This window comes from Macrobrachium rosenbergii, chromosome 59, assembly GCF_040412425.1.
Source record: "Macrobrachium rosenbergii isolate ZJJX-2024 chromosome 59, ASM4041242v1, whole genome shotgun sequence".
NCBI classification, from domain to species: Eukaryota; Metazoa; Arthropoda; class Malacostraca; order Decapoda; family Palaemonidae; genus Macrobrachium; species Macrobrachium rosenbergii.
The window spans coordinates 12,314,863-12,341,109 of record NC_089799.1 but is presented as its reverse complement, the minus strand read 5'-3'; the positions used below and the strand labels follow the sequence as shown (position 1 = coordinate 12,341,109).

At 33.9% G+C, this 26,247-nt stretch overlaps 1 protein-coding gene across 3 annotated transcripts in view; it reads right to left on the bottom strand.

Moving 5' to 3' along the window:
- Syt7 (Synaptotagmin 7) overlaps positions 1–26,247 on the bottom strand; it is a 1,055,225-nt gene that overhangs the window by 59,530 nt on the left and 969,448 nt on the right. For 2 of the 3 annotated variants that reach the window (XM_067102302.1, XM_067102301.1), the window contains one exon: positions 5,429–5,569. In XM_067102302.1, the coding sequence (XP_066958403.1) occupies positions 5,429–5,569 (141 nt within the window). The remainder of the gene's footprint in view (positions 1–5,428; positions 5,570–26,247) is intronic. The other variant, XM_067102303.1, reaches the window with a different exon arrangement.

Here is a 26,247-nt window from a genome sequence, read left to right as displayed (position 1 = left end):
AAGAATGGAAATAAAAAGTCTAGCGTAAATTTTGACTTTAGACTGGGCTATCTTTATTTTTTTTAGTTCTTTTCGTATTTTATACTGGTTCTTCTACTTAACTATCGCATTGTTTACTATTATTTCAAGTAGTGACTGAAAGCTAGAACCGTTCTTTCATTCCTCGTATTTCACGAACGAATGAATTATTTGTTTTCTATGTAATATGTTTACAGCCTTAGATGAATGTAGACCTTTTAAATATATTAATATACATACATATATCTAATGTATATAAATATATATATATACACACATACATATACATATATACATGTATATATATATATATATAGACACATACATACATATATATATACTGTATATACATACATATTCTCTTTTTAGCATTTAGCCATTTCCCTTAAGTAGGAGCGGTCCCAGGAAAAAAAAAAACAACGATCAGCCACTTAACTCATCCTCTAACTGCTGAATCACCAATAAGTCTCCTGTTGAGTCAAAATGCCACACCTGTAGCCAGTTCATACACCTGCAAACAAGGCTCATCAGCAGTAAGTCAAACACCCGTGCTACCTGCATAGTAAGGCCCTTCTTTTCTAATAACTCCTTCAACCATCTTTCTAACACTTTCTAGATCTTACTCTCCTCCATTACACTTTCGAATTGTGCGCTTATATGACCAAACTAACAGTTAATCTCAACTCTGATAAAGTTATAAAGACAAACATTATATATATATATGTATGTATATATATATATATATATATACTGTACATATATATGTATATAAAATATGTATAATTATACGTGTATATATATACATATATTATATAATGTATATATAAAACTTGCATATATATACATATGCATACACGATATATATATGTATATAAAATATGTATAATTATACGTGTATATACACATATATATAAATATCTATAAGTATATTTATGTGTATATATATGTATGTATGTACAGTACATATATACATACATACATACACATATCTATTTATATATAGCAAGTGCCCCAGACGAGGACTCCAATTAATCCGCATATTAATCGAGGAAATATGCGATTTCCAGGAACCCTGATCACTGCTCAAGCCTGCATGTTATGTGGTTAGCTTCGGGTATCACAAGGGCTTCGATGATTGCTCCATTTCCGTAATCCATTGATTTGATCAAAAGCCAACGGTATCCGAAGGAAGGCAGAACGGTAACTGACACGAGTTTAGTGGTATTTAAGTTTTTTTTTTTTTTCATGGCAGGTCTCAATCTTTTATATCTTGGAAAATGTTTAAAGGGAGGATAAGATTCAATGTATAGATTACAACTTGATTACACACACACACATTTATCACATATACAGTATATATATATATATATATACATACATATATTGAATAATAACACACATATATATATATATATGTGTGTGTGTGTGTGTGTGTGTGTGTGTGTGTACACAATGATATAAATTTTATTTGGGAAGGAGAAGTTGAAAATGTGGTAATAAATGTCACTGAGACGAGCAAATTTGCTGAGAAAAACGTGAGACTTACATAGAAATAAATGGACGAAAATGGGCTAAGGTTAAATAACCTGACTGGAAGAACTACGTGTATGCAACGTCTGAGGATATTGTTATGAAATTATTTAACAGAGAAAGCGAATGAAGAGAGTAATAGCAGGATAACAAAATGACAGGATTTGTGAATTACAAAAAAAAACTGACTGAGGTACCATTGCAGAAAAAGGGAAAATCATGCACAGGTAAAAAAATTTATGGATAGGGTAAGTAAGGGAAAAAGGGAGAGAAAGATTTTCATATAATGAAAGCGCTGGCTAGAACCTTAGCAAGTACTACTACAGGAAAAAAGTTGTTTTTTATGTCAATAAATGTTGAGAGCAAGGAGATATTCACAAGGAACACAGAATAAACGATGCCACTGAAGAGATTCTCTCTGAAGAGAATGTAGTCTTGAATCGATGAAGTGAAGATTCTGAAGATCTGTTAATTGTGGAAGATCGAAGAAAGGCATAGATATGAATGATGCAAAACTAGAAGTAGTTGTAAATTTGAGAAATCACTTCCAGGAACTATGGGAGATAATTAAGAGATTTAAGAATGGAAAAGTACCATGAATTAGCGGAATCATAAGTGAGATACTGCAGTATGGTGTTGAGTATATGTTTGAGTTGCTGACCAAGGTGTGTAAAGTATGTCTGAGTGTGGGAAAGATTCCAAAGGAATGGTTCAGACCTGTACGTGTTCATCTCTGTAAGGGCGAAGTTGACTTGAAATACTGTACATATATGTATACAATTATCTAGTTGCTGGTTTATTTATATTTATTGGTTATTGGCTATTTCACTCATTTTTTCTCTGCTTGTAAAAAAGAAGCGTAGTGTTCTGTGGAACCTTGATTTGAAAGTAATAGATACTAAGACGTGTTTTATATGGATGCAACTTCTTTTGAATAATAATAATACTGTATGAAAAATTTTTATGTAATGATGAAAACTCCCACACTGATAGAAAACCTGTTCTGTCGAGAAATAACAGAAGACCGATTTAATGAGCTGAATCTTAAATTCCCATACAACATTTTCAATCCCTTAGACTGGACCAGATATAGAAGTAGAGAGGGGGAAAAAAATGAGGTCTTACAAGTACCGAGTTATACCACAGCAAATCACGTATATCTGTAAAAGAAACTGTCGAGGGAAAAGAAAAAGGCAACCAAGAATAAGGAAGGATTTCTTATCCCTGGACAAAGCAATGAGAAGTTAAAAGCAGGAAAGATGTGAAGAATGGAGTCACATGCATGTAATTGTGTACGACTGGAGGCCATTAAGGAGCAGGGGGAAAAATTAGTAGGGGAGGAGGAAACAGAATCCAGAAACTGGATCCGGAAACAGGACCCGTATACAGGACCCGGAAACAGGAGCCTTTTTGAGGAATTAACACGATGCTGCTAATGGCGAGCATCTTTACAGACTAACATAACATCGCACATATTCTAAAGCATAAACAGATTCAAACAAGGACACATACTTACATTACTGTGATTCTGAATTAAGGTTTATAAAATGAGAGAAGAAAGTGGAACACTCTCATGGACCAGAAAGCGAAAACCTCACGAAGTCAAAATTCTGCCCTAAAATGGAAGACTGCAGTGTCTGCAAAAATACAAAACTAAGAAAAATGGTAGATAATCCCTTGCCCTGCTACTGATTTTGCAGAAATTGAATATGGGACCCCCTAAATACTCGTGGAAAGTATTGAAGAATCATTCTGAAACTGCACTAACTTGTGTATTAGTGTTTCACGAGCCCAATAAGTGGCACATCTCAGTTTCTAAAATTCTGCAGATACTGCAATTTTCGATTTTAAGGCAGAATGAAAAATAAAAAGGAGTAAAACAGTAAAACCAAAAGCGTGAATGTGTGTCAGGCCTCAATAGCATTCCGTACGGCGTTACTTAGAATGCGATAACCCTATTATCTGAAATCAATCAAAGATTAATGATCTGGTAATTCTCATCCAACATTACCTGGGTTGATCGACCGCCGGGGATCTCATCAAGGAACAACGATGATATGGAGAGACTATTCACAGACGTACATACAGACATACATACATACAGACAGACAGCCAGGCACACAGACTCTTACTTCAGATTGCACACGAACACCAAAAGCGTTAATGTGCTAACAATAAGCAAATGTATAAAAACCTCATAATCGCATGAGTCACTAAAATGGTGAAGGAATCCACAATGACATCAATGTAAAACTATATTGAGAATATATATACAAAACAAGAGCTCTCGAGCACCTGCTCGATTTTTCTTATCAGTCAAGCAGGTTTTCGAAAGGTCTCATTTTAAGGAGATTTTTAAATATACATATTTATACTTATATCACTGAGGATTTCTTCACCAATGAATAAATTGATTTTTTGTACTTTTGACTGTGCGAATATGCGCACGTATTTTACGAAAACAGCCTTATGTGTAATGTATATATACACATACAAATAACATCTTCACATATATTTCTTAATGTAAAATAAAGTATTACATATAATACTAACCCCATCTTTGTGTAGTTTTAGGCAAGGGAGCGTTAAAAGTTTTATAAGGGAAAAAAGGGTATATACGATCCACTGTGTGACCGCTGATAGACGAGACCACAAGGGAACTGAATTCTTGAAACATTCAAAGGATTTGGCCACGAGGGGAAGACCAGGACCTTTGTAGAGGTTGCAGGAAAAAAAAGAGATAAACGCAGTGGAACAAGACATTAAGATGATAAACAAACATGAAGGGAGTATAAATCCGGTACTTGAGTGGGAAGAGAGAGACAAATAACTAAATAAAGTGCTAGACCAAAGGAAAGAAAGAAAAGAATATAGGGTTGAGGCCAAAGGCCAACCGCTGGGACCCATGTGGTCATTCAACGCTGAAACGGAAATTGAGAGTAGAAAGGTTTGCAAGGTGTAACAGGAACAAAACCTCGCAGCTGCACTATGAATCAACAGTTAAGAGAGGGTGGGTGGGAAATAAGATGGGAGAAAGAGAATATGAACGGAGGTAGAGCTAAAGGAATGAAAGGAGTTGCAGCTAGGGCCCGAAGGGACGCTACAAAGAACCCTGAGTAATGCCGACAGTGCATCGCATGAGTAGACCAAAGGAGACTTGACGCTTGAATAAAGGTTCAATAATATCTCGGAGAGGAGAGAGTGGTTGCAAGCTAAAGTCATCCTCAGCCAGTATTGGAAACGGGGTTAACACGATGTTCATGAGGCTTCTGTCTGGGATTACGCACTGACGCCCAAGATAGAGAAGTATTATGCAAATGGGTTTCATACCTCATTCCGCAATCAGAGGATGAAAGGGGGCTGATATGATGTCTTGTCTTGCTCTCAAGCTGGAACAAATTCACACATTATCTATATTTTCTATCGATCTATATATTTAATTCATTATATATATATATATTTAACTAATATATATATATGTATATATATATATGTGTGTGTGTGTGTGTGTGTGTGTGTGTGTGTGTGTGTGTGTGTGTGTGTGTGTGTGGTTTTCATTAACCACGAGGCCTCTCTACTTTCTATTTCTTCACATTTTGGAAACGAGAAGTTAAGAGGTCACTGAGGTTGATGAAAATTACATACGTATCTGGTAAAAGTGACCAGACGATTCAAAATCGACTCATATACAAATGTATACAGGCGTATATTATATATATATATATATATATATATATATATATATATATATATATATATATATATATATATATATATATATATATATATATATATATATAGAATATCACGACGGCCCCGCAAACAAGCGTTCTTTTAGCCACTCCAACCCCTAATAGGCCTAAAAATTCGAATCCCTTACCTGCATAATCCTGAGTATAAGGGTCATCTCGTTAAAGTTGTACTCCAGGGAGAACTGAATTTGTCCGACATTTTCGGTGGGTTCTGAAGTATCGATGTACATGTCGACCAGGCTGAGAGAACGGTTCTGGAAGAACGCCATCTGTCGAGACAAAAACTCAATTAGAAAAGGCCTGTGCTTGTCACCTAGCGATGACTCTCGCCCTGCGCTTGTCATCACCTAGCGATGACTCTCGCCTTGCGCGACAACGGAATCATTGCTAGTGGCGGCGTTCGTCTATCAATCATTTCTAGTGGTGTTTCTCTCTACTATCACAATCCTTTATTATGATCTGTTTTGCACTGATGCAATTGTGTTGTATAAAATTAATGACAGTCCTTAGGCGTTGTTATCACAGTGAATAGAACAATGATATTTCAAAGAAGAACAAATATTCTGTTTGATACTAATGTTTACAAAATGAGTTTCATATGGATATCAGCAATCATGTTCAATATTCGCAAATGTCATTAAACTGTTTCTAGGGTTGAATCTGAAAGAACTACTGGGGAACACAGATGTGAATTAACTTGATGACAACTAAGATAAGGATTCAATTGATTAATTTCGTCTTAAAAATATTATTAAAGAAAAGATTTTGAGATTCATTTCTGTAGGAAATTAACCAAGGCACATTTTCCTGTTGGCAATGGTAAATCTGACTAGTTAAGAATAAGGATTATTTCACGCTAAATTAAGAATAAACTGGGTAAATTTTACCTCTCATAAAGCGCCATAACTGAAGAGAATCTTAACATCTGGGTCACAAAATACATTAGTGATTTACTTTTATAAATTAAATGTGAAACGAGCATTACAAAATTTAGTGAGGACACTGGTTTAGATTCCAGAGAAAGCCTTCGGTTGATTTATCGTACTTGCTTTGATGTTAGAGACAAACCGAAATATCAGAAGTTGGTGAAATTGTTGAGTGGACATCTGGTTTCAGGAAAAAGGTACTTTTACGTTCTCATCTCTCTCTAACAAACAGCACCGTAGAGCTCTCTCTCTCTCTCTCTCTCTCTCTCTCTCTCTCTCTCTCTCTCTCTCTCTCATGAAGCACAGTAGAGGTCTCTCTGCCCTCTAACAAGATGCATTGCAGAGGCTCTCTCTCTCTCTCTCTCTCTCTCTCTATATATATATATATATATATATATATATATATATATATATATAACAAGCACCATTAGAGGCCTCTCTCTCTCTCACTCTCTCTCTCTCTCTCTCTCTATCTAACAAGCAGTTACAGAGGTTTCAGTACTCAAGAAAACGTTTTTAAAGTTTCAGTATTCAAGAAAAACGTTTTATTAAATTCCAAACTCATTCTTCCTTTCTCTATTCCTTTTAGACGATCACTGTCTCCACATCTAGTTTTCAGCACCTTAGGAAACAAAAATGTCTCATTTTAGAGATAATAAAAAAACAAAAACCAAGGTGCTGAAATGCTGAAATGCATTGCCAGAACGTTTCCAATGGCTGCCTGGTTCCCCCTCATTGCAATTCATATCAAACCCATACAAATCTAGCTTTTTTTCTTTGTAAAAGCCGATAAAAGCACTTCTTCTTTCTCTCTCTCTCTCTCGCAGACAAGCTCTGTGCACCACAGAAAATATATCGAATGCATCTGGAAATCAAATTATTCTAATCCTCTGTTGCTTTTAAGCTCTCTGGCACTTGGGATCCCTGATTCGATTTAATTTAGCATTTTCGTTTTCTTTTCATTTCTTTCTTTTCTATCTTGCCAGTTTCAAATTCAGCCCTGGTGCGCCCTCATGCTTTCACCGAGACTTCCAAAAGCGATTCTGATCATTTGCAGCTGCATTCGAATGCAACAAAATTGTCTGAACAACAGAAGAAGTTTAACTCAATGGTAAACAACATTTCATTCTTATTTAAAAGATTAAAGAAATTCACATATTTCTCCCTTGGAACAAAGTAAGGTATGATTGGTACTGATACTTTACAGAGATTAAATATTGATATTTTACAGAGATTAAATATTAATATGGAGATTAAATATTGCAATTTTCCAGAGATTAAATACTGGTATTTTACATAGATTAAATACTGATATTTTACAGAGATCAAATATCGATATTTACAGAGACCAAATATTGATACTTTACAGAGATTAAATATTGATATTTTACAGAGATCAAATATTGATATTTTACAGATATTAAATATTGATATTTTACAGAGATCAACACTGATATTTTACAGAGATAAATATTGCTATTTTCCAGAGTTTAAATATTGATATTTTCCATTAAATATTGATATTTTCCAGAAGTTAATTATTGATATTTTACAGAGATCAAATATTGATATTTTACAGAGATTAACATTGACATTTTACGGAGATTACAAGCACACATAATGACCAATTCTTAACAGAAACACACGAGACCACTTACACACACCACAACCTCTTCATTCATAAATGAGCTATTACTCGTTGTATAAAATGCAGGTAAACATCCTCATTCAAACAGAAAATCACGTAAACACCTTTTTTTCCCCCGTCACCAAACGCCTAACACGCGTAGCGATTAACGAAAAAGCCTTCACTTGTATCAGTGTCCAGCAAACACAAAGGCCCTAATTTGCCTAAAAGCAATGGACAAGGATAGCTATTCAAATAAGGGTGAGAGAAGATTGGACCCGGTAAGTGAGAATATGCCTAATCCAAGAATTACTTTTTAATGAAAAATGTATAATGCAGGCCACTTTACATAACTGCAACGAAACGCGAGAAATTACAGAACTGTTACAGTACTTTGTCATATGTAAGGCAAAACCAAAAAAATGTGGGGAAAAAAGCTAAAAGGAAAATTATCACAATACGCAGTAATTAAAAAATATATAATTATTTTTGTCTAAATATTGGACAAAGAGTGGGTAAGTAATTTTTGCCTTCAGAGAGAGAGAGAGAGAGAGAGAGAGAGAGAGAGAGAGAGAGAGAGAGAGAGAGAGAGAGAGAGAGAGAGAGAGAGAGAGAGAGAGAGAGAATTTACTGTTTGAAAGTAAGACCAGAAATAATGAGAAATGAGAATATACTCCATATAAACGATATATATATGTATATATATATGTGTGTATATATATATATATATATATATATATATATATATATATATATATATATATATATATATATATATATGTGTGTGTGTGTGTGTGTGTGTGTGTGTGTGTGTGGAGAGAGAGAGAGAGAGAGAGAAATAAAGACTTAGCAAATAACAGGGCCAATATACACAACAAAGAACGCCCGTAAATGTGTTTTCCTATATTTCTTATTATTTACCAACAGGAAGAATGTGCCTCGTATGGGTAAAGGAGATTTCCAAGGGGTCATTCACCTTTTTCAAGAAAGTAAAAAAACAAAAAACAAATAAAACACAGAATTCAGGACAAAACTACATTCTTTTTACGTCGCGTGTTTTTTTTTTTATTTTATTTTAAGAAAAAGCTTACTTCGTGTATAAATTTCTAAGTAGTTTGTCCAAACACTGGGAAATTTCTACACCAATATACGAATATAAATTGTGAATGCTGTTCTATGTACTACGTGGTTTTAAAAGGAATATAATATTCTACTTATGGTGCAACGAGTGGTATTTTTTTATGTACTCTAGAATATTAGAGTTTCTAGCTGTGCGGAATTTCTAGGGAGTGCCTTCTTTCGAAATATTTTTTTAAAAATTTTATCTCTTATCCTGAGTCCTTTGAAACATGCATATTAAGTAGATTTTTGAATTGAAAATAGTTATCATTGTATAATTTTTAACTGACATATTGTTGTTTTCTGGAAACACACACACACGCACAAACATATATATATATATATATATATATATATATATATATATATATATATATGTACATACACAAACTATATATAGCTGTATATATATACATATAAAATATTATATATATATACATACACTATATATATAATTATATACATATTTACATATATATATATATATATATATATATATATATATATATATATATATATATATATATATATATATATATGTACATACACAAACTATATATAGGCTGTATATATATATATATAAAATATTATATATATACATACACTATATATATAATTATATACATATTACATACATAAACTAAAATATTTTCACAAAACTACAAATTGCCATTATTACTTTCCTTAATGGGAAGAACAGCAAAGGAAGATTTTTCTCTTGAAATTTTTTATATGTACAAACTGAGTTTTTTTTTCTTTTTTCAAAACTGCAAAGTGCCATCACTTCATTTCTTAATGGGGATGTTAGCAAAGGAAGTTTTTTTTTTATCTCTTGAAATTAACTATTAACTAAATTTAAAAAGTCCTGAGAACACACAAACACACGCACGAACGCACACACAAACAATGAAGTGAAAGTAACATCCTAAAGAGAATTGTTAAAACTGTCTGTTTGCTCATTTCTTTCTCTGTTGACAGAACACAAACTTCGAGAAAGTGAGAGAATAAACCTTTTTGAGTAATATCGTATTCCACTGCGACTTATGTTAAGAACCAATTGCTTGTCTCAATTGGCAAAATGCTATCATGGCACACTCAAGGCTAATCTTTCAGGTGAATATTTGCACTTTATCCCAAACTACTTTTTTGGATACTAATTCACTGACGACTTCTTAAAAATTATATTACGACCTGGAAATCTTCCGGCAGTGATTATCATTAAGTTTACGAAAGGTTCCACTCACCATTTTATATCGTTAAATTAATATATTTTAGAAAGCTTTTGGTTACATTTTCTCATTAATAAAGAATTGAAATTGTTCTACTCTCTTCTCTCTCTATATATATATATACATAATATTATATATTATATATATATATATATATATATATATATATATATATATATATATATATATATATATATACATACATATACATATATATCTCATACATATATACAGAAAGCTTTTCTTTCTAGTACCCAAAATAAGTATCATGTCAAGAAATAATCAAGCAGCCTTTAATTTTCTTTTCTCTTGAGACACCCAAGCTTCCATTCTCGTCTCGTAAAGATTTTACTCTTCAAAAACGCCACGCCGACAACAGCCGATAATAACATTTCTCCAGGCACCTTCTATCCGATTCCCTGCCTCGTCACCTGTCTTAGGATTTGCATTCGACGACTGATTGACTGCCAGGTCTGAGCTGTGGGAACGACCAGGTTTTCAGGTTGACGGGAGAAGCTGGTGGTAACTAATGGGAAAGGAGAGAGAGAGAGAGAGAGAGAGAGAGAGAGAGAGAGAGAGAGAGAGAGAGAGAGAGAGAGAGAGAGAGAGGGGAGGGAGTAGGAAAGAGAGGAGGAAGGGAGGGGGAAGGGAAGGGGAGGAAATGCCACGCCAATAGAGAGAGAGTGAGAGAGAGATTTCAACTCCCTTTGTGCTCCCATTTGCAGCTTATGGAAGCAAAGCCAACGGGATGAACTGAAACAGCTGGACCGTACACTATTTTTTTTGTTTTGTTTCCACCTTTTCTTTTGACTCGTTCCAGGTTTTGTCATGTGATACTACTGTTCCTGTGCCGAGACACGCTGCTAGGGGGATGCCACTGTATGTCAGTGGATGTCGCTTTTGTCATCTGGCGAAAAATTCCCAGGTCAAAGGTTGGGCGTGCGAAATGATGAGTCCAGGTCAGTTTTCAAAGTGCGGGGAGGAGGAGGAGGAGGAGGAGGAGTCTGAGCAGTTCTGCCTAGGATGTCAAAACAGGTTGTCTGGAGGATGAAATTATTATTTCATACGTTTGGCGTTTAAATTGAAAAACCTACTGACGTCGGTGTTGGTAATATTATGTAGATATAATAAGGTGTCCTGTTAATTTTTTTTGTTTCTCTAACATAGATTTCTTGGTAATTTTGTAGCTAGTTTTACAATATACGTTTTACAAAATGACGTACTTTCTTTGCGTATACACTAGCGGATCCAGAAAAATTTCATGGGGGGCCACTAATTTTCTATCATACATACATACATACATACATACATACATACATACATACATACATACATACATACATACATACATACATATGTATATATATTATTTCTACAATAGATTTTTATTTTTTCCTATTTTTATATTTCTCATATACGTTATCAGTATCTAAATCTTTAATATTATTATTTTTTCATTATTTTTTATGGGGGTGGGGGGGCACGTGCCCAGGTGCCACCCCCCTGAATCCGTTAGTTTTTTCAATAGACATGTACTGAATTCAAAGGGAGAGTAGTTTCAGTCATATGACACACCCTTCGATCAGGAACAACATGCATTTTACGACATCGTATACATCTCTTCTCTCTCTCTCTCTCTCTCTCTCTCTCTCTCTCTCTTTGACTAAGCTCGTGATCATAAAGACTGTTTGAATCGACGTAAAATTCACAGGTTCCATCCTTCACGGAGGCCATTTATTTTCCGAAGAGGAAAACCTTGCAGCTCCTTTGAGGAAGAAAAAAAAAGGGGGTTTCGTATCGAGAGCATCAGCTCAGGAGATGCCCAATCTGTCAACATCATCTGTTGTCGCGTCAACAGACCCTTTTAAATATTCATTTTGGCTCTGCTCGCGCTCTGACAGTCTTCTTTTTTATGTGGACTGGTTTCCTTTTTGTGTGTGTGTGTGTGTGTGTGTTTCTGATCTCTTCTTCCATTTTATTGCTATACTTTAAGCAAGCCTGCCTATTGCGTTCTGTTGTTGTTCATAAAATTTATATAAAATAAACACACTAATTCTTGGCATTAAAGGACACTAAGATATAAAACATTTGACCTAAAGAGTCAAAAGTCAATCAATTTTTTTTTACTTTTAAGAAAATTCCAAGATAATATATATATGTATATATATATGTATAAAAAATTAATTTCAATTACTCTCAGTTGCTTTACAAATACCAAAAATGAACAAGAGAAAAAAAAAAAGTTAAAAACAAGCGTAAAAAACATATGGCAAGATTCGCTCCTCCTGGTTGCCAAATATACTTTGTGCTTCGGCGTTAAGTGAAAATGGCTAGAAATTCATTTATGCAGAATTACCAAATCCGTTTAAGCTGCTGGAAATTGGGAAAATTATTCGCGTCGTCAGGAGCTGTGACTTTAAACCCCCAGGCTGCGATACTGAAATATTTAGACACCCTACCTCTCTCTCTCCCTCTCTCTCTCTACTTTATACATTTCAATCAATTCATGTTCAATCTCTCTCCCATTCTCTCTCTCTCTCTCTCTCTCTCTCTCTTATTTGTATTTACTTATATATTTAATATATAAGTACACATGTATATATATATGTATATATATACATATAAATATATATATATATATATGTATGTATATATATATATATATATATATATATATATATATACATAATATACATAAACATACACATATATGAAAAAGAGCCTCCCAGTTTCTCAGCAAGTTGTTAGGGATGAGACTGCTAGACCTATGCCCTTTTTCTTAACCCGCGATCCATCAAAGAACTAGCAACCAAGAACCGACTCATTCACAACTCAGCCAGTCTTCATTCAGTTTATAATTTTTCTTAATAACTGCGTTGTTGTTCTTTTGTAGCAAATTACAATCTTTCAGTCATTTAAATCAACTCTGACATTTTGTCTTCCTTAATTTCAGTTACTTTCTTTCGAATCACCCTAATTCCTTTTTCTCCCTTTCGAACATTCAAATTTGATTCCTCTAATAGCCACTTAGGTGGAAAAGATATTTGACAATAATGAATGATCGAAATGAACTTTGGAATTCCTTGTCTGTATCCATTCCCACTATGACCGTCAATCAAGAGTTGGTGCATATTACCTCTCTGAAACGTACTTGCAACCACAAATAATTTTATATCCTGCGTGGTATCAATAGATATGAATATTACGCATACTGAAAATATTCCCGGTTTGAGGAAGGGCATAAATCGCTTTGAAGTTTAAACCTCGGAGGCTTCTAAACTACCAATAATTCAATTCATTAAAAGCAAAAATAATTTTGTCATGTAATGATTTGGCAAAAAGTTTTCATCTTAATTTTTTAGGATTTTTTTTTTTTTTTTTAAATTTGAGACTAAGACTCGCTCAGTCTTGAACAGGAAGAAGACGATTTCAGACTTGCCAGAAAAAAAAAATCTTTATTCCAGTTTCCAGTGTCGACGTCGATTGACCTTAAAGAATTCACCAATAAGCGTTCTACACAAATTTGCATGTTTCACTTTATGACTCTTGACTCTTTGTATTAACCTTAAACTTCGGAAAGAAGGCAGTGATTTGTCCTGTAGAGGTTTGAGGAATCTGATGTGTGTATATATATAAATATAATATATATATATATATATATATATATATATATATATATATATATATATATATATATATTTACATATATATATGTATATATATACATATATATATATATATATATATATATATATATATATATATATATATATATATATATGGTATATATATCTCTGACAAAAAGCAGTGTCTTTATATAATATCACACTCATATTTACACACTCCCTGTGTGTGGCAAATACCACACGCAGAGTGAGGAGAGAGAGTTGTCCTTAAACATTAACTACAAAGAACGGGATGTCCTTTACCAACGACTACTATAGCTGCTTACAGTGAAAATAGAAAGCTGTTACATAAAGAAGCTAATTGGAGATATTAATACAAATTGTCTTATGATCATAAGAACAGAATGCACAGTGAATCCAGAACATGAAATGCATAATAGATAGATAGTTAGATATATATATATAAAAGTATGTTTAAAATCTGGTCAATGTACTGATTTTGGGCGAAATGATATTTCAGGATACACTGAAAGATGGTAGTAGTAATCATCATCATTATTATAGTCAATCAGCAAATAAGAAGCTACGAATACAATGATAATTAATATATAAGAATACACACACGAACATTATATACATAAATACTATATGTCTCAGAGCTCTGACCATATGTGAGGATTTGTGTGGGTATGTGTGGGTGGGTGAGCGTCTCGGAAATATGTGTGGCCAAATTCGCTGCAAACTTTTTTGGGATAATTTGTTGCATTCATGGGTTAATTTGTTGCAAACATGGGGCAATTTGTTGTAAACACAGGATAATTTGTTGCAAACATGGGTTAATTGGTTGCATACACGGGATAACTTGTTGCATACAAGGGATAACTTGTTGCATACAAGGAACAACTTGTTGCATACATGGTACAACTTGTTGCATACATGGTAAGACTTGTTGCATACATGGTAAGACTTGTTGCATACATGGTAAGACTTGTTGAATACTCTGGATAATTTATTGCAAACATTCACTACTGCAATGTTAAAGAAAAAGAACCTCAGATTCACAAAATACCCCAAGATTTTCTCTTCTTGAAATGCAAAATAGTTAAGGATTGTTTGAAATTTCAGGTTACAAATAAACAATATCTCTCGGTACTGGTTTTATCAACTAATGAAACGTTGAACACATAGCGATCAGAAACATTTAGTTGAAAAAAATAATCATAAATGGTTTAACAGATTCAGTTCATCAAAATCTCCTACGTCACTGAATAACATTGGAAAACTCATCTAATTGATACTAAATTCTTTGTATTTCTATCAGTTTAGGATATATTAAAATTAGCAAATCTGTTTGCAGCGAATCTGACAGACCTTTATGATAAGTATTTCAATATATATATATATATATATATATATATATATATATATATATATATATATATATATATATATATATATATATATGTATATATATTCAGTATATATATATAAACACATTGTGCATCCGCATATACATACAATATATATGGACATTATAGCATTTACGTATATATTCATATATAATCAAATAATATATCTACTGCAATATACATAATACAGTTAATCAAAATAAATGACAGTGAATATATAAAGATCTCATTAATTCAGCCATGAAAATTCCTGCCCCATTATTTTTCAGAACCACACTAGGATTTCATAACTGAAATGTATATATATACTATATATACATATACATATATGTATATGTATATATATACACACACACATATATATATATGTATACACACATATATATTATATATATAAAGATATATGTATGTATATATATATATATATATATATATATATATATATATATATATATATATATATATATATATATATAAAGAGAGAGAGAGGAGAGAGGAACATTATGCCATATAAACAAAAGATACACATATCAATAGCATAGGAGATAAAAATCAATTAATTAGATCTCTTTGTAGAGTCCACTTTGACAGACACACAGCAATGACATAAAGGGGCAAGAATTTTTAGTGGCTTCAATGACGTCACGCGTCACGTGACCTCACACAATCAAAACACGCCTGAGTTACAACATGCCTCCAGACTGCAAAAATTTTACACTCAGATTTGGAAAGTAAATCTTGTCACGCGTACACATGCACTTGCGAGCAGAGGTATTTAACAGGTGTTTTTTTTTAATTTCAGTAATTGGTTGGTGTTTAAGATACTGTTATCATCGGTTTTTTTTATGTGGACTCTGTTCTTTATTATTAAGTTTAGGTCTTTTTTATTGAAGGGTTTGGGAGGTATCAAAATCAATGATGCTTTGTTTTTTTTTTATTTCTCTCTCACTAACAACTAAACCTTCGGTCCGCTTGAACTATATATCTATCTACTCAAAGAATGTTTATGCTTCCTTCTCAGGTGATGCGGTCCATGTCATCAGCATTCTAGGGGTAAATGGGGGTATTATGGTGGGTATGAATGGGTATAAATGGGCAGAAATGGTCCTCTAGTGGCACATTAGAGGATAAGGCCGTATGTCTATTGTAATCTAGCAGGGAAGACTAAGATGTTTATTGTAGCATCTATTTCTCTTGTCGAATAGAATACCTCTGGATGGATAAGTCCAGAAACCCTTGGATATAGAAATAAGGTTCTCTAAAAGAAGGTGTGAGTGATGTACTTATCTGCTGGAATTTGTCCCTCATACATATTTGTCGTAGCATTTCATTGACTCATTTCTTTTTATCTTGTCTGAACACTATCGTTAGAATTTTGATGCAGGCAAGCTAAAGTCTCCTTTGAAAGGAGGCAAGGATCTTGCCACCTATGACATCCAAAAAATATACAAGACTTTGCTAATCTGAAGGCAAAATACTTGAGCTCGGAGAGATATACCTGGCAATATTGGGACGAATTTCTGTGGTAAAATGTAAATAGAAAAATAATTTGAATTTCCTTACTTTTGGACATCAATTAATGACATAATTTGACGAATGAATGGCCCAGAAACAGTATGCGAACAATCTATGGTTATTCTTATACTTAAGATTTAAAGGCCACTATTTGTGCATAGGATTTTTTTGGTATATCTAATTCATGACAATCTTCCAGTTACCAAGAGAAACAAAAGATATTTCTACGTTGTAATTTTATGAACGATAAATCTTAAGGATTCCTAGGGAAAAAAATTTTCCTATGTGAATAAAACTTCTATGACACAGCCAGGATTATATAAAAAAGGGGGGAAACTCATATTAAAATGCTGTCACTAAGAAAAACTTACTTCTAGTATAACGCTTGCAAGGACATTTCTCGTACAGGGGGAAAATTGCATGACACTTGAAAATCGTTATAAAGATGCTTCAGGGAAACTAGCTTACGAGAACTGCATTTTGAATCACTAGTCACTTTGACTACTTTGGCTCGAGCATTCCATAATCAATAATGCGGGACTGCAGAGTGACTACACTGTAATTTAGGAATCGACCAACTGACTATAGTAGAAATTGGCTCACTAAAACAGGGGAGTACCAAGGCACTAAAAATTGGTTTGGTTTTAATTGACTGTCGTCAGACGATATCATCAGTAAAACTAATTCCAAAAAAAAGGCAAATGGACACAAAAATAAACACGTCACAGAAACTACTGAAACAGGGAAGCAGATGGGCAGAAATGAGGCAGAACCTTTCAGGATTACTTTGGGGAGGGAGGGGGGGGGGCATTACAGAAAGGAGGGGTGGGGGGATTGGATTTACAGTTATATAATATTAAGAAATCACAAAAGTAACCACGTGGTTTTGTTGATTAGCTGAAGCCACTGGGAAAGTTTAAGAAGAATCGACAGAGTGCCAAGTACTTTCATATATTTCTAACACATCCTCGGGGCACGAAGCGATACTGAGCATAAAACAAGTGAGCAAGAAAGCTCTGCGCCACGTTGTTCCCCGAAAATGTGTTAAAAATAGACGAAAGTACTCGGCATTCTGTCGTTTTCTTTTTAAACTTTCCCAGTGGCTTCAGCTAACAGTTATATAAATCATAATCCTTTGCAGAAAACATCCGTGTAACGGGTAATGTCTCATATGGAACTGTGATTATCTGAAGTTTCGACACGGAAAATAGAAAAGTATTTCTATTAATGAATTTCGAGGAAATTTTATCATGTACAATTTTCGAAATGCGATTTTTACCGTTAGTTTAGCAGCGATTATGATCTATCTGGCGTAGCAAATTCCAAACTGATATACAATTGATTATTTTCATGATTCTCACATATAAATCAGTAAATTATTAAGAAAAATAAGCTCACTTGAGAAGCACTGAGGCGTATCAAGAAAGAATCGTTAATATATTATCAATATATGTGAAAAAAAGTTATTTTTACCTTCAAAATAATTAAAAGGTGCGTTTGGTGTTGTTAATTACGAATCTAAATGCATAACTGTAATGTATGATTACTCTCATTCTTTAGGAAGGAACGATAACAAAACATTAATATCAGTAATTAAAAAGCGATTATGTTGATTATGTGATGATAGTGTTAATACAAAATTTTAAAAAATTTATTAGTAATAATAAGAGGTAATTATAAATAGAAAAACTATCAGTGCTTTTAAGGAAAGGATTATTAAAATTTCTTTTTAACAGTTATCCGTTTCTTTGCATTTAGTCCAACCAGACGACTTGTGTTTCGGCTACATGAAGACACCCACAAGTCCTCTGGTTTCCTGTGACGACAAAATTAAGCTACACTTTCCTTCGATGAATCAATTCTGAATTTTTTTCTATAATATCTTGGCATAAACTAACGATTTAACTTATCTTTTGAAGGCTAAGTTCAATCTTAATTGCTGACGTTACGATATATTGTCATCTTTCAACAACAAAGTTTCTTATGTTTGAAAGAAATGTTTTCGCCGTAATGTTCATTACCTGAATAATTATGCACCAGATAATTGGTACTTGAAGTCTTCATTATTTTCGTACTGTATAATAGCATGATTTCCTATTTCATTCACTTATGAATTCCGAAAACAGAGTTGATTGTGGAGCAAAGCTTTCATCGTTAAGAAAAACCCACTGTATACAACCGAGCTTGAGTGAATAAATATAGTTTTTTTACATATATTCACTTAACCTGGTTCTATACCGTAGCTTTTTCTTAACCTTTCAAGACAAACACGAAGAATGTGTTTTTATTACTGGAATGTTTTCATCCCAGCTCATGTATATGTGCGTTGATGCGTTAAACGGATATCTCCAAAACGGCTGAACGGCATTCGATGAGACTTCTCAAATATATCCACTAGGAGACCTTCTCTAGATAATTGCCTTTTGGGAGATATCGCTTCAGTTGATGATTCGTTACCCTAGAAACCACCTCAGCTCTGAGCTCATTCCGCATTCTTTTAATATATATATATATATATATATATATATATATATATATATATATATATATATATATATATATATATATATACATATAATATATATATATGTATATATATATATATATATATATATATATATATATATATATATATATATATATATATATATATATAAAGTCTCACCAGATCTGTTGTTGCATAAACTGGCAAAGTGGTAAGACGGTTACTGTGGTAACAAGTGGACAATTCTGAGTCAATTTCCTCGCAAACTGATTTACTTGTCAAGCCGGTCTTAAGATATCACGTAACACAAAGCAAAGACGGGGATTTTAGGCTTGTTAAATGATACCTATTTCAGAGGTCTATACGGATGGAAGCGCTTTACTGAGTGCTCCTATTGCTTATATGATTAATTATTTAGACATTTTTTTGATATGCGATCTTGAAAGAGAAGTACAGCTAGGTGAGTCTAATTACTGTACTGTACTGTGCTGTACTTTAATTTTTGTGGGTTTCTTTGAGAATCAAGGCGGGAGACTCATGCCTTTTTTCTTGTTTTCATTTAGGCAATCAACTATTTCTTTTAAAAGTTTTTTTTATTACCAAGTCGGAAAATAGAAAAAAACTACAGAAAGCCTAATCAATAATTGTTTATGAACAATGACCCACTTCAAAATACCAATTGCATTTTTCTTTTCCTTTTTTTTTTATCAAATAATCCGTTAAAAAGCCTACAGCTATAAATAATATTCATTTCAGCGCTGAATTTCCAGCCTTAGTTCAATAGTTATTTGAATAATAAAAAGGATTTAGAATGTCAACTCTGAAAACGTTTTGATATTAAGTCATTTGCCACTTCACTGCATTTTAATTAGGTCTGAAACTTACATGTGAATGGCTCTTCATGATTAATATTTTTGAATGTCATACCATATGAAATGAGAGAGAGAGAGAGAGAGAGAGAGAGAGAGAGAGAGAGAGAGAGAGAGAGAGAGAGAGAGAGAGAGAGAGAATTTGGGGGTTTGAACTCAAATTCTGAGTTCAAGAACCGTTTCGCCGATGTGTGTATATACTGTATATATATATATACATATATATATATATATATATATATATATATATATATATACATACATATATATATATATGTACAAATATAAAACTGTTCGTTCAAAAACAAAAGGGAAAAGCATGTAAAATTCAATAGCTAGTAAATAAATAACGAATGGCCTTCTCATTGTGCCTAAATTAATTATCTAATGAATGAAGCGTATAAATCCTTCCCCGATATAAATAGAAAGAGACGCGACTGAGGGTGGATTTCACGCTGACCAGTTTACTGGTATTCCATTCTGGGAATCTCTCAGCACTGGGAAAAAATAAAATAAATTAAAAAAAATCAAAGACTTGCATTCAGCCCCCATGAATATGGGAATGTGAGGGGAAAGAAAGGAAAAGAGGGGGGGGCATGGGAAGGAGAAAGGAAGTGGGGGAAAGTAGAAGGATGAGAGAGAGAGAGAGAGAGAGAGAGAGGAGGAGGAGGAATGGGGTGGATGAGAGAGAGAGAGAGAGAGAGAGAGAGAGAGAGAGAGAGAGAGAGAGAGAGAGAGAGAGAGAGAGAGAGAGAGAGGGCAATAATAAGGCGTTTTGAAAGGAAACTGAGTCAGTCCAGCTGCTCAAACGTCTTACTGCTTATTTATAAGCATGCAGATGGGTCTGTCCCTTACTTTCTTCCTCCACTGTACTTATCACTAAGAACCCCCTTTTTCTCAGTTCGCTTTCCATGATTTAGGCAAAATGTCCCTTTTACTGTACGGTCTGCTAGTGTGCGGTGTCAACGATCATAGTTGCTGTAACGCTAGTTAATTTTTTGAATCAATCAGTCATCACTGGCTTTGAAATAATACGAAATATTAAACATTTTATGAAATACTAGGCAGTATGGCATACTGGTCACAGGAATGGTCTGCTTTGCAAATCCTGACTGCTCGTCAAAAACCCTCTGCACGGCATAACTGGAAAAAGTAATGCATGACAAACAATGATGTATCATTATACTGTACATCTATATGGGCAGTCATTATTGTAAAATGCAATGTCGGGCGGAACTCTCTGCCATTGTGAGCTTCATCGAACCTCTGTAATAGCATTTTGTTGCAGTGCAATTTTAATACTGCATTTCATTCAAATTTCTGGCGTCTCTGTATAATAAACATATTTGAACAACATTTTGCCCCAGTAAAACTTTGCATCGAGTGGTATCAATTTCAAGGCAATTTATACACAAAGAAGTATATTGGCAATCTGAATTTTTCCTTTATTAAATTCTTTTTCTTTTGTGACAAACAGAGTTAGGCTTGTTAGTAAAAAACAGGAACAGAATGTAAATACTCTTGTTTATCAAACGATTTAAAACACACAAATATTCAATTAAATTACCACGTCAATATTTCATAAAAAATAAAACAAATAGCATCTGCATTGTGAAGGATAAATTACACGTGGTTTAGCGATAATTGACCGTCGGCTTTCGATTTTACTTTCCTTAATGATACATAGGAAAGGAATTCCTTCCATAATCGAATACTTTTTAAATAAATAAATATTCGGTATATTAGGCTTTTCAGTGATCCACGTACGTAAATGAACATTAATACCGTATGAAGGGAAATTTATATAAATGTTTAAGTAAAAGTAACAAACACCATTTTTAGAGCAGCATTTGTCCATGTCTAAAAAGACAGTTCCGTCAGTACAGTGTTAAGCAGATAACCTGCCGATGTTGTGGTCTTCAGTTGAACAAATCTATTGAATACTCAGCTTAGCAGATATATTCCGTGATGCTACAACAAATACGAGCATCCTATAACAACCTAACAAGTGAATGTCGTGAGAATTTCATTTATTTCACTCAGCAGAGACCGGAATCTAAGAATGAAATCTTTAGAAGTCCGAAGAAGCATCTAAGTCTTAATTTGCTTAATTTATATTCAGTCCCCCTAATTTCATCACCCATGCCAGCCTTGGTCTTTCGATGGGGAAGCAACTTCCAACTAATTCGTGGCAAAGAAGTCGGACCGAAGTTTCCAATAGGACAAAATCCCCAAAGCCCTCCAGCCCAATTGGGTGGGAGGCGAATCCTCCCTCCTTGGGGAACAGGAAGAAGAAGAAGAAGAAGAAGAATAAGAAGCAGGAGGAGGAGGGAGCTTCAAAGAAATTGATTCAGGAGTCTCGATCCTAACCCACTTAGGGATGGGAAAGGAGCGCAAGGCAGAAGAAAATATATTTTCGTTGGAATGGGGAGGGGGCGGATGGTGCTTCATGTTACGTCATATCCTGTGGAAAAGACAGGCGTTGTTTACCTCGTACTTGACACTTTCGAATAATGATCTTTCTGTTAGGCTGCCATATTGCAGGTGTCAGTCGTCTCTTCCGAGACAAAACATGCTGCCATCTTATTGGATATCTTGCAAGCATGCTGCATATTTTGGTTTCCTTTTTAAGTATGCTATAATACTGCAGTTGTTAATTTCCAGTTATAAAATATGCTAACATACCGCAGTTGTTAATTTCCAGTTATGAAATATGCTAACGTACTGCAGTTGTTGGTTTCCAGTTATAAAATATTCTAACATACTGTAGTTTTTAGTTTCTAGTTATAAAATATGCTAACATACTGTAGTTTTTAGTTTCTTGTTGTAAAATATGCAAACATGCTGCAGTTGTTAGTTTCCAGTTGTAAAATATGCTAACATACTGCAGTTCTTAGTTTCCACTTATAAAATATGCTAACATACTGAAGCTGTTATTTTCCAGTTATAAAATATGCTAATATACCGCAGCTGTTAGTGGCTATTTTTTGTCAGAAATAATGATGCCATTTTGTAGATAGATTCAGCTGTTGGTTTCTTAAGTATTTTCTGTCATCTCTGTTACTGGATCAGCAGACTATGAATGACAACAGATGTTCATCTCTCGAGTAACATCCTATCAGAACTACTCTGATGTGGAAATATCAGCAGGATTTGAGAAGCAAAGTCCTTTCAAAATGACGAGTCTCAAGGTCTGGTAAACCTGCCTTGAGGTTTGTACCCTGCTGGCTTGCTCACTAAGAGGTTTTGTGAAGTTCCCCAGAGAGAATCCATTCGTGCAAAGGGCAGAATCAGATTAAGCATCGTCTAATCTTACAATTATGCAACCTAATTCACAGGAGTAAGGCTTTTCCTTACCAAGATCAAACAATTCTGAATTAAACCTGTTCTGTACTGGAACACCCAAGGTACAGAAGTGGCAGCAGTCCTAATGAAGTCGTTGAAGGCTCCAGGCTAACAATTATTTCCTAAAACAAATGTTCGTTCCTTCGGCTACCGGTCACTTTAAAAAGTCCACTTGAATATACCTTGATTGCGTTGTATAAGATATATGAGACTGTCTTTATCGTTGGAATTGGAACTGGGATAAAAAATTTAGGAAGAAGGCAGTGCTCTGGGACCTTTGGGTCATTCGGCGTGGAAAATAATATTGAAACAATTGTAAGGAGAGGGTGGGAAGTAAGATGGAAGAAAGAGAATATGAAAGGAGGTATGGTAATAAGAATCGAAGGGACGCTGCAAAGAACCTTAAGTAATGCCTACAATGGACCGCGTGAGGTCCACTGACAGCACTAACACCCTACGGTGTGCCTTTATCGTGATTTTCTCAATTTTAAAACCTCACGATATTCAACTTTAGCCCAGATCTGCTTTACAAAACTGACGATACAAGTATAACGCCCACGTTTCTCGATGTCTCGCCTACTATATTGGTCCTTCGTAAAATACGTGATTTACCGACTGGGCAGGCGTGAAGAAAGTGAACTCATATCACATTCTGCGCAGGCGTGAAGAAAGTGACCTCAAATCACATTCTGCGCAGGCGTGAAGAAAGTGAACTCAAACCACGTACTACGCAGGAGCGAAGAAAGTGAACTCAAACCACGTACTGTGCAGGAGCTAATAAAGTGAACTCAACCCACGTACTGCGCAGGCGTGAAGAAAGTGAACTCAAGTATTTGCCAGGGGTTGAGTTTTGTGGGAAAAGAAATACATGAATCCCCTTCGACGAGCAAAGGACGGATTAACGTTCATGGACTGGCACTCAACAGCGTATCAAAACCGGCTTTCGGATTCCAGAGGTTTATTATTAATAATAAGTCATAAGACCCGCAAGAACACAAGTAGACAGAATCTTGGAGTATATACACGCACACGCTCTCACTCTTATGTATATATTAATAGTATATATATATATATATATATATATATATATATATATATATATATATATATATATATATATATATATATATATATATATATATAATAATATATATATATATATATATATATATATATATATATATATATATATATATATATATATATATATATATATATATTATATATGTATTATATATATATATATATATATATATATATATATATATATATATATATATATATATATATATATATATATATATATATATATATATATAATTTCATGTAACATATAATCAAGTGAGAGAATAAACTGGTCTGCATTTCTTCCAAACCGGAAGGGAATGCATAGGCACGAAAAGGCTGCTAGAGCAATCTAAAAAAAAAAAAAAAAAACTTGAGCTAATCCTACGTATAATTTCCTTTACTTAAATAACTATCAAAATCTTTACATGTCATTTCAAATTTGCTTCCGAGATAAAACTCTAATGAAATTTGAATAAATACTAAATCAACATTAGAATAACTTCAATGTCCAACCGAACAGTTGCTCAGAAATGTCCAAATGCCCACAGCTTAAATTCGTAAACGCATGAAATGTCGGTAATTGTCGAACATTATATTTTTTCGTCATCTGTTTCCAGGATATAAATAGGAAAAAAATATGCCCTCAATACCCAACCGAACAGTTACTCAAAAATGTCCAAATGTCCGCAGCTAAATTCGTAAGCGTATGACGTCCACAGATGCTGAATATTATATTCTTTCGTCCTCTAAGCTGAAAGTCATTCGGGGATGCCAACCAAGCCCCGTGCTTCGAATTTGCAATCGCATTTCTTTTCGAGTTCTGTCATGCACGAATTTCATGTCTCAGTAATGGTGGCCTTATTTGTGTTTTTTTGTAATGAAGGCACATTATACTTGTAACTGTTATTGCGATTCTATTTGAATCGTTTCCTTACGTTTTTATTTATTTATTAATTTATTTTATTTTTTCTCTCCTAATAACTGGTATCTCTTTTTTCCGTATTTCCTATTAGTTTCTGTTACTTCTTACAAATGGACACTATATTCTTTGGAAGCTTGAATTTCTAGTAAACGGCCCCTGTGGTGTGCTTGTTCCACGTGGATAGGGGTTTATCTTATGAATAATAATAATAATAATAATAATAATAATAATAATAATAATAATAATAATAATAATATAATTACTGTCGTAAAGGAGCAAAAATAACTGGAAGTAAAATAAAAAAAATAAACATTAAAACTCAAACAAACTCCTGGAAAAAAACTTCAGTGGTGATTACAAACAAACAAATTGACAGCTTCGAATCAAACGTGAGAGTATGGACACAGCAGCTATTATAACAAGAGTTAAGGGAAACCTCGGAACGATTATATCATTACAGCTTAATGAGACCCGGCAAGAGGCTCCCGAAGATAATTGCTGCAAACACTCGTTTCTTCCTTCTGTTTGAGGATGATCTGAGATTAATCTCATACGAAATACTCGTAGGCGAGAGACCCTCTCGAATGTAGTTTGCTTCCCTTCTTTTGTACGAAAGTGTTCAGACATGAGAGACTTGATTGGTAGAGCCCAAGGCCAAGAGAGACAAGGTCTACCCAACTGGGTGGAGTCGCCTCCCGCCTGGGGTAACTACGTAGGCGATGACGTATCTTAGAGGTACCTGCCCGTTACGGCAATTCACCTGCTGACGTAATAAGAAGGTAGACAAAGCTCCCCCTACATGGGGGA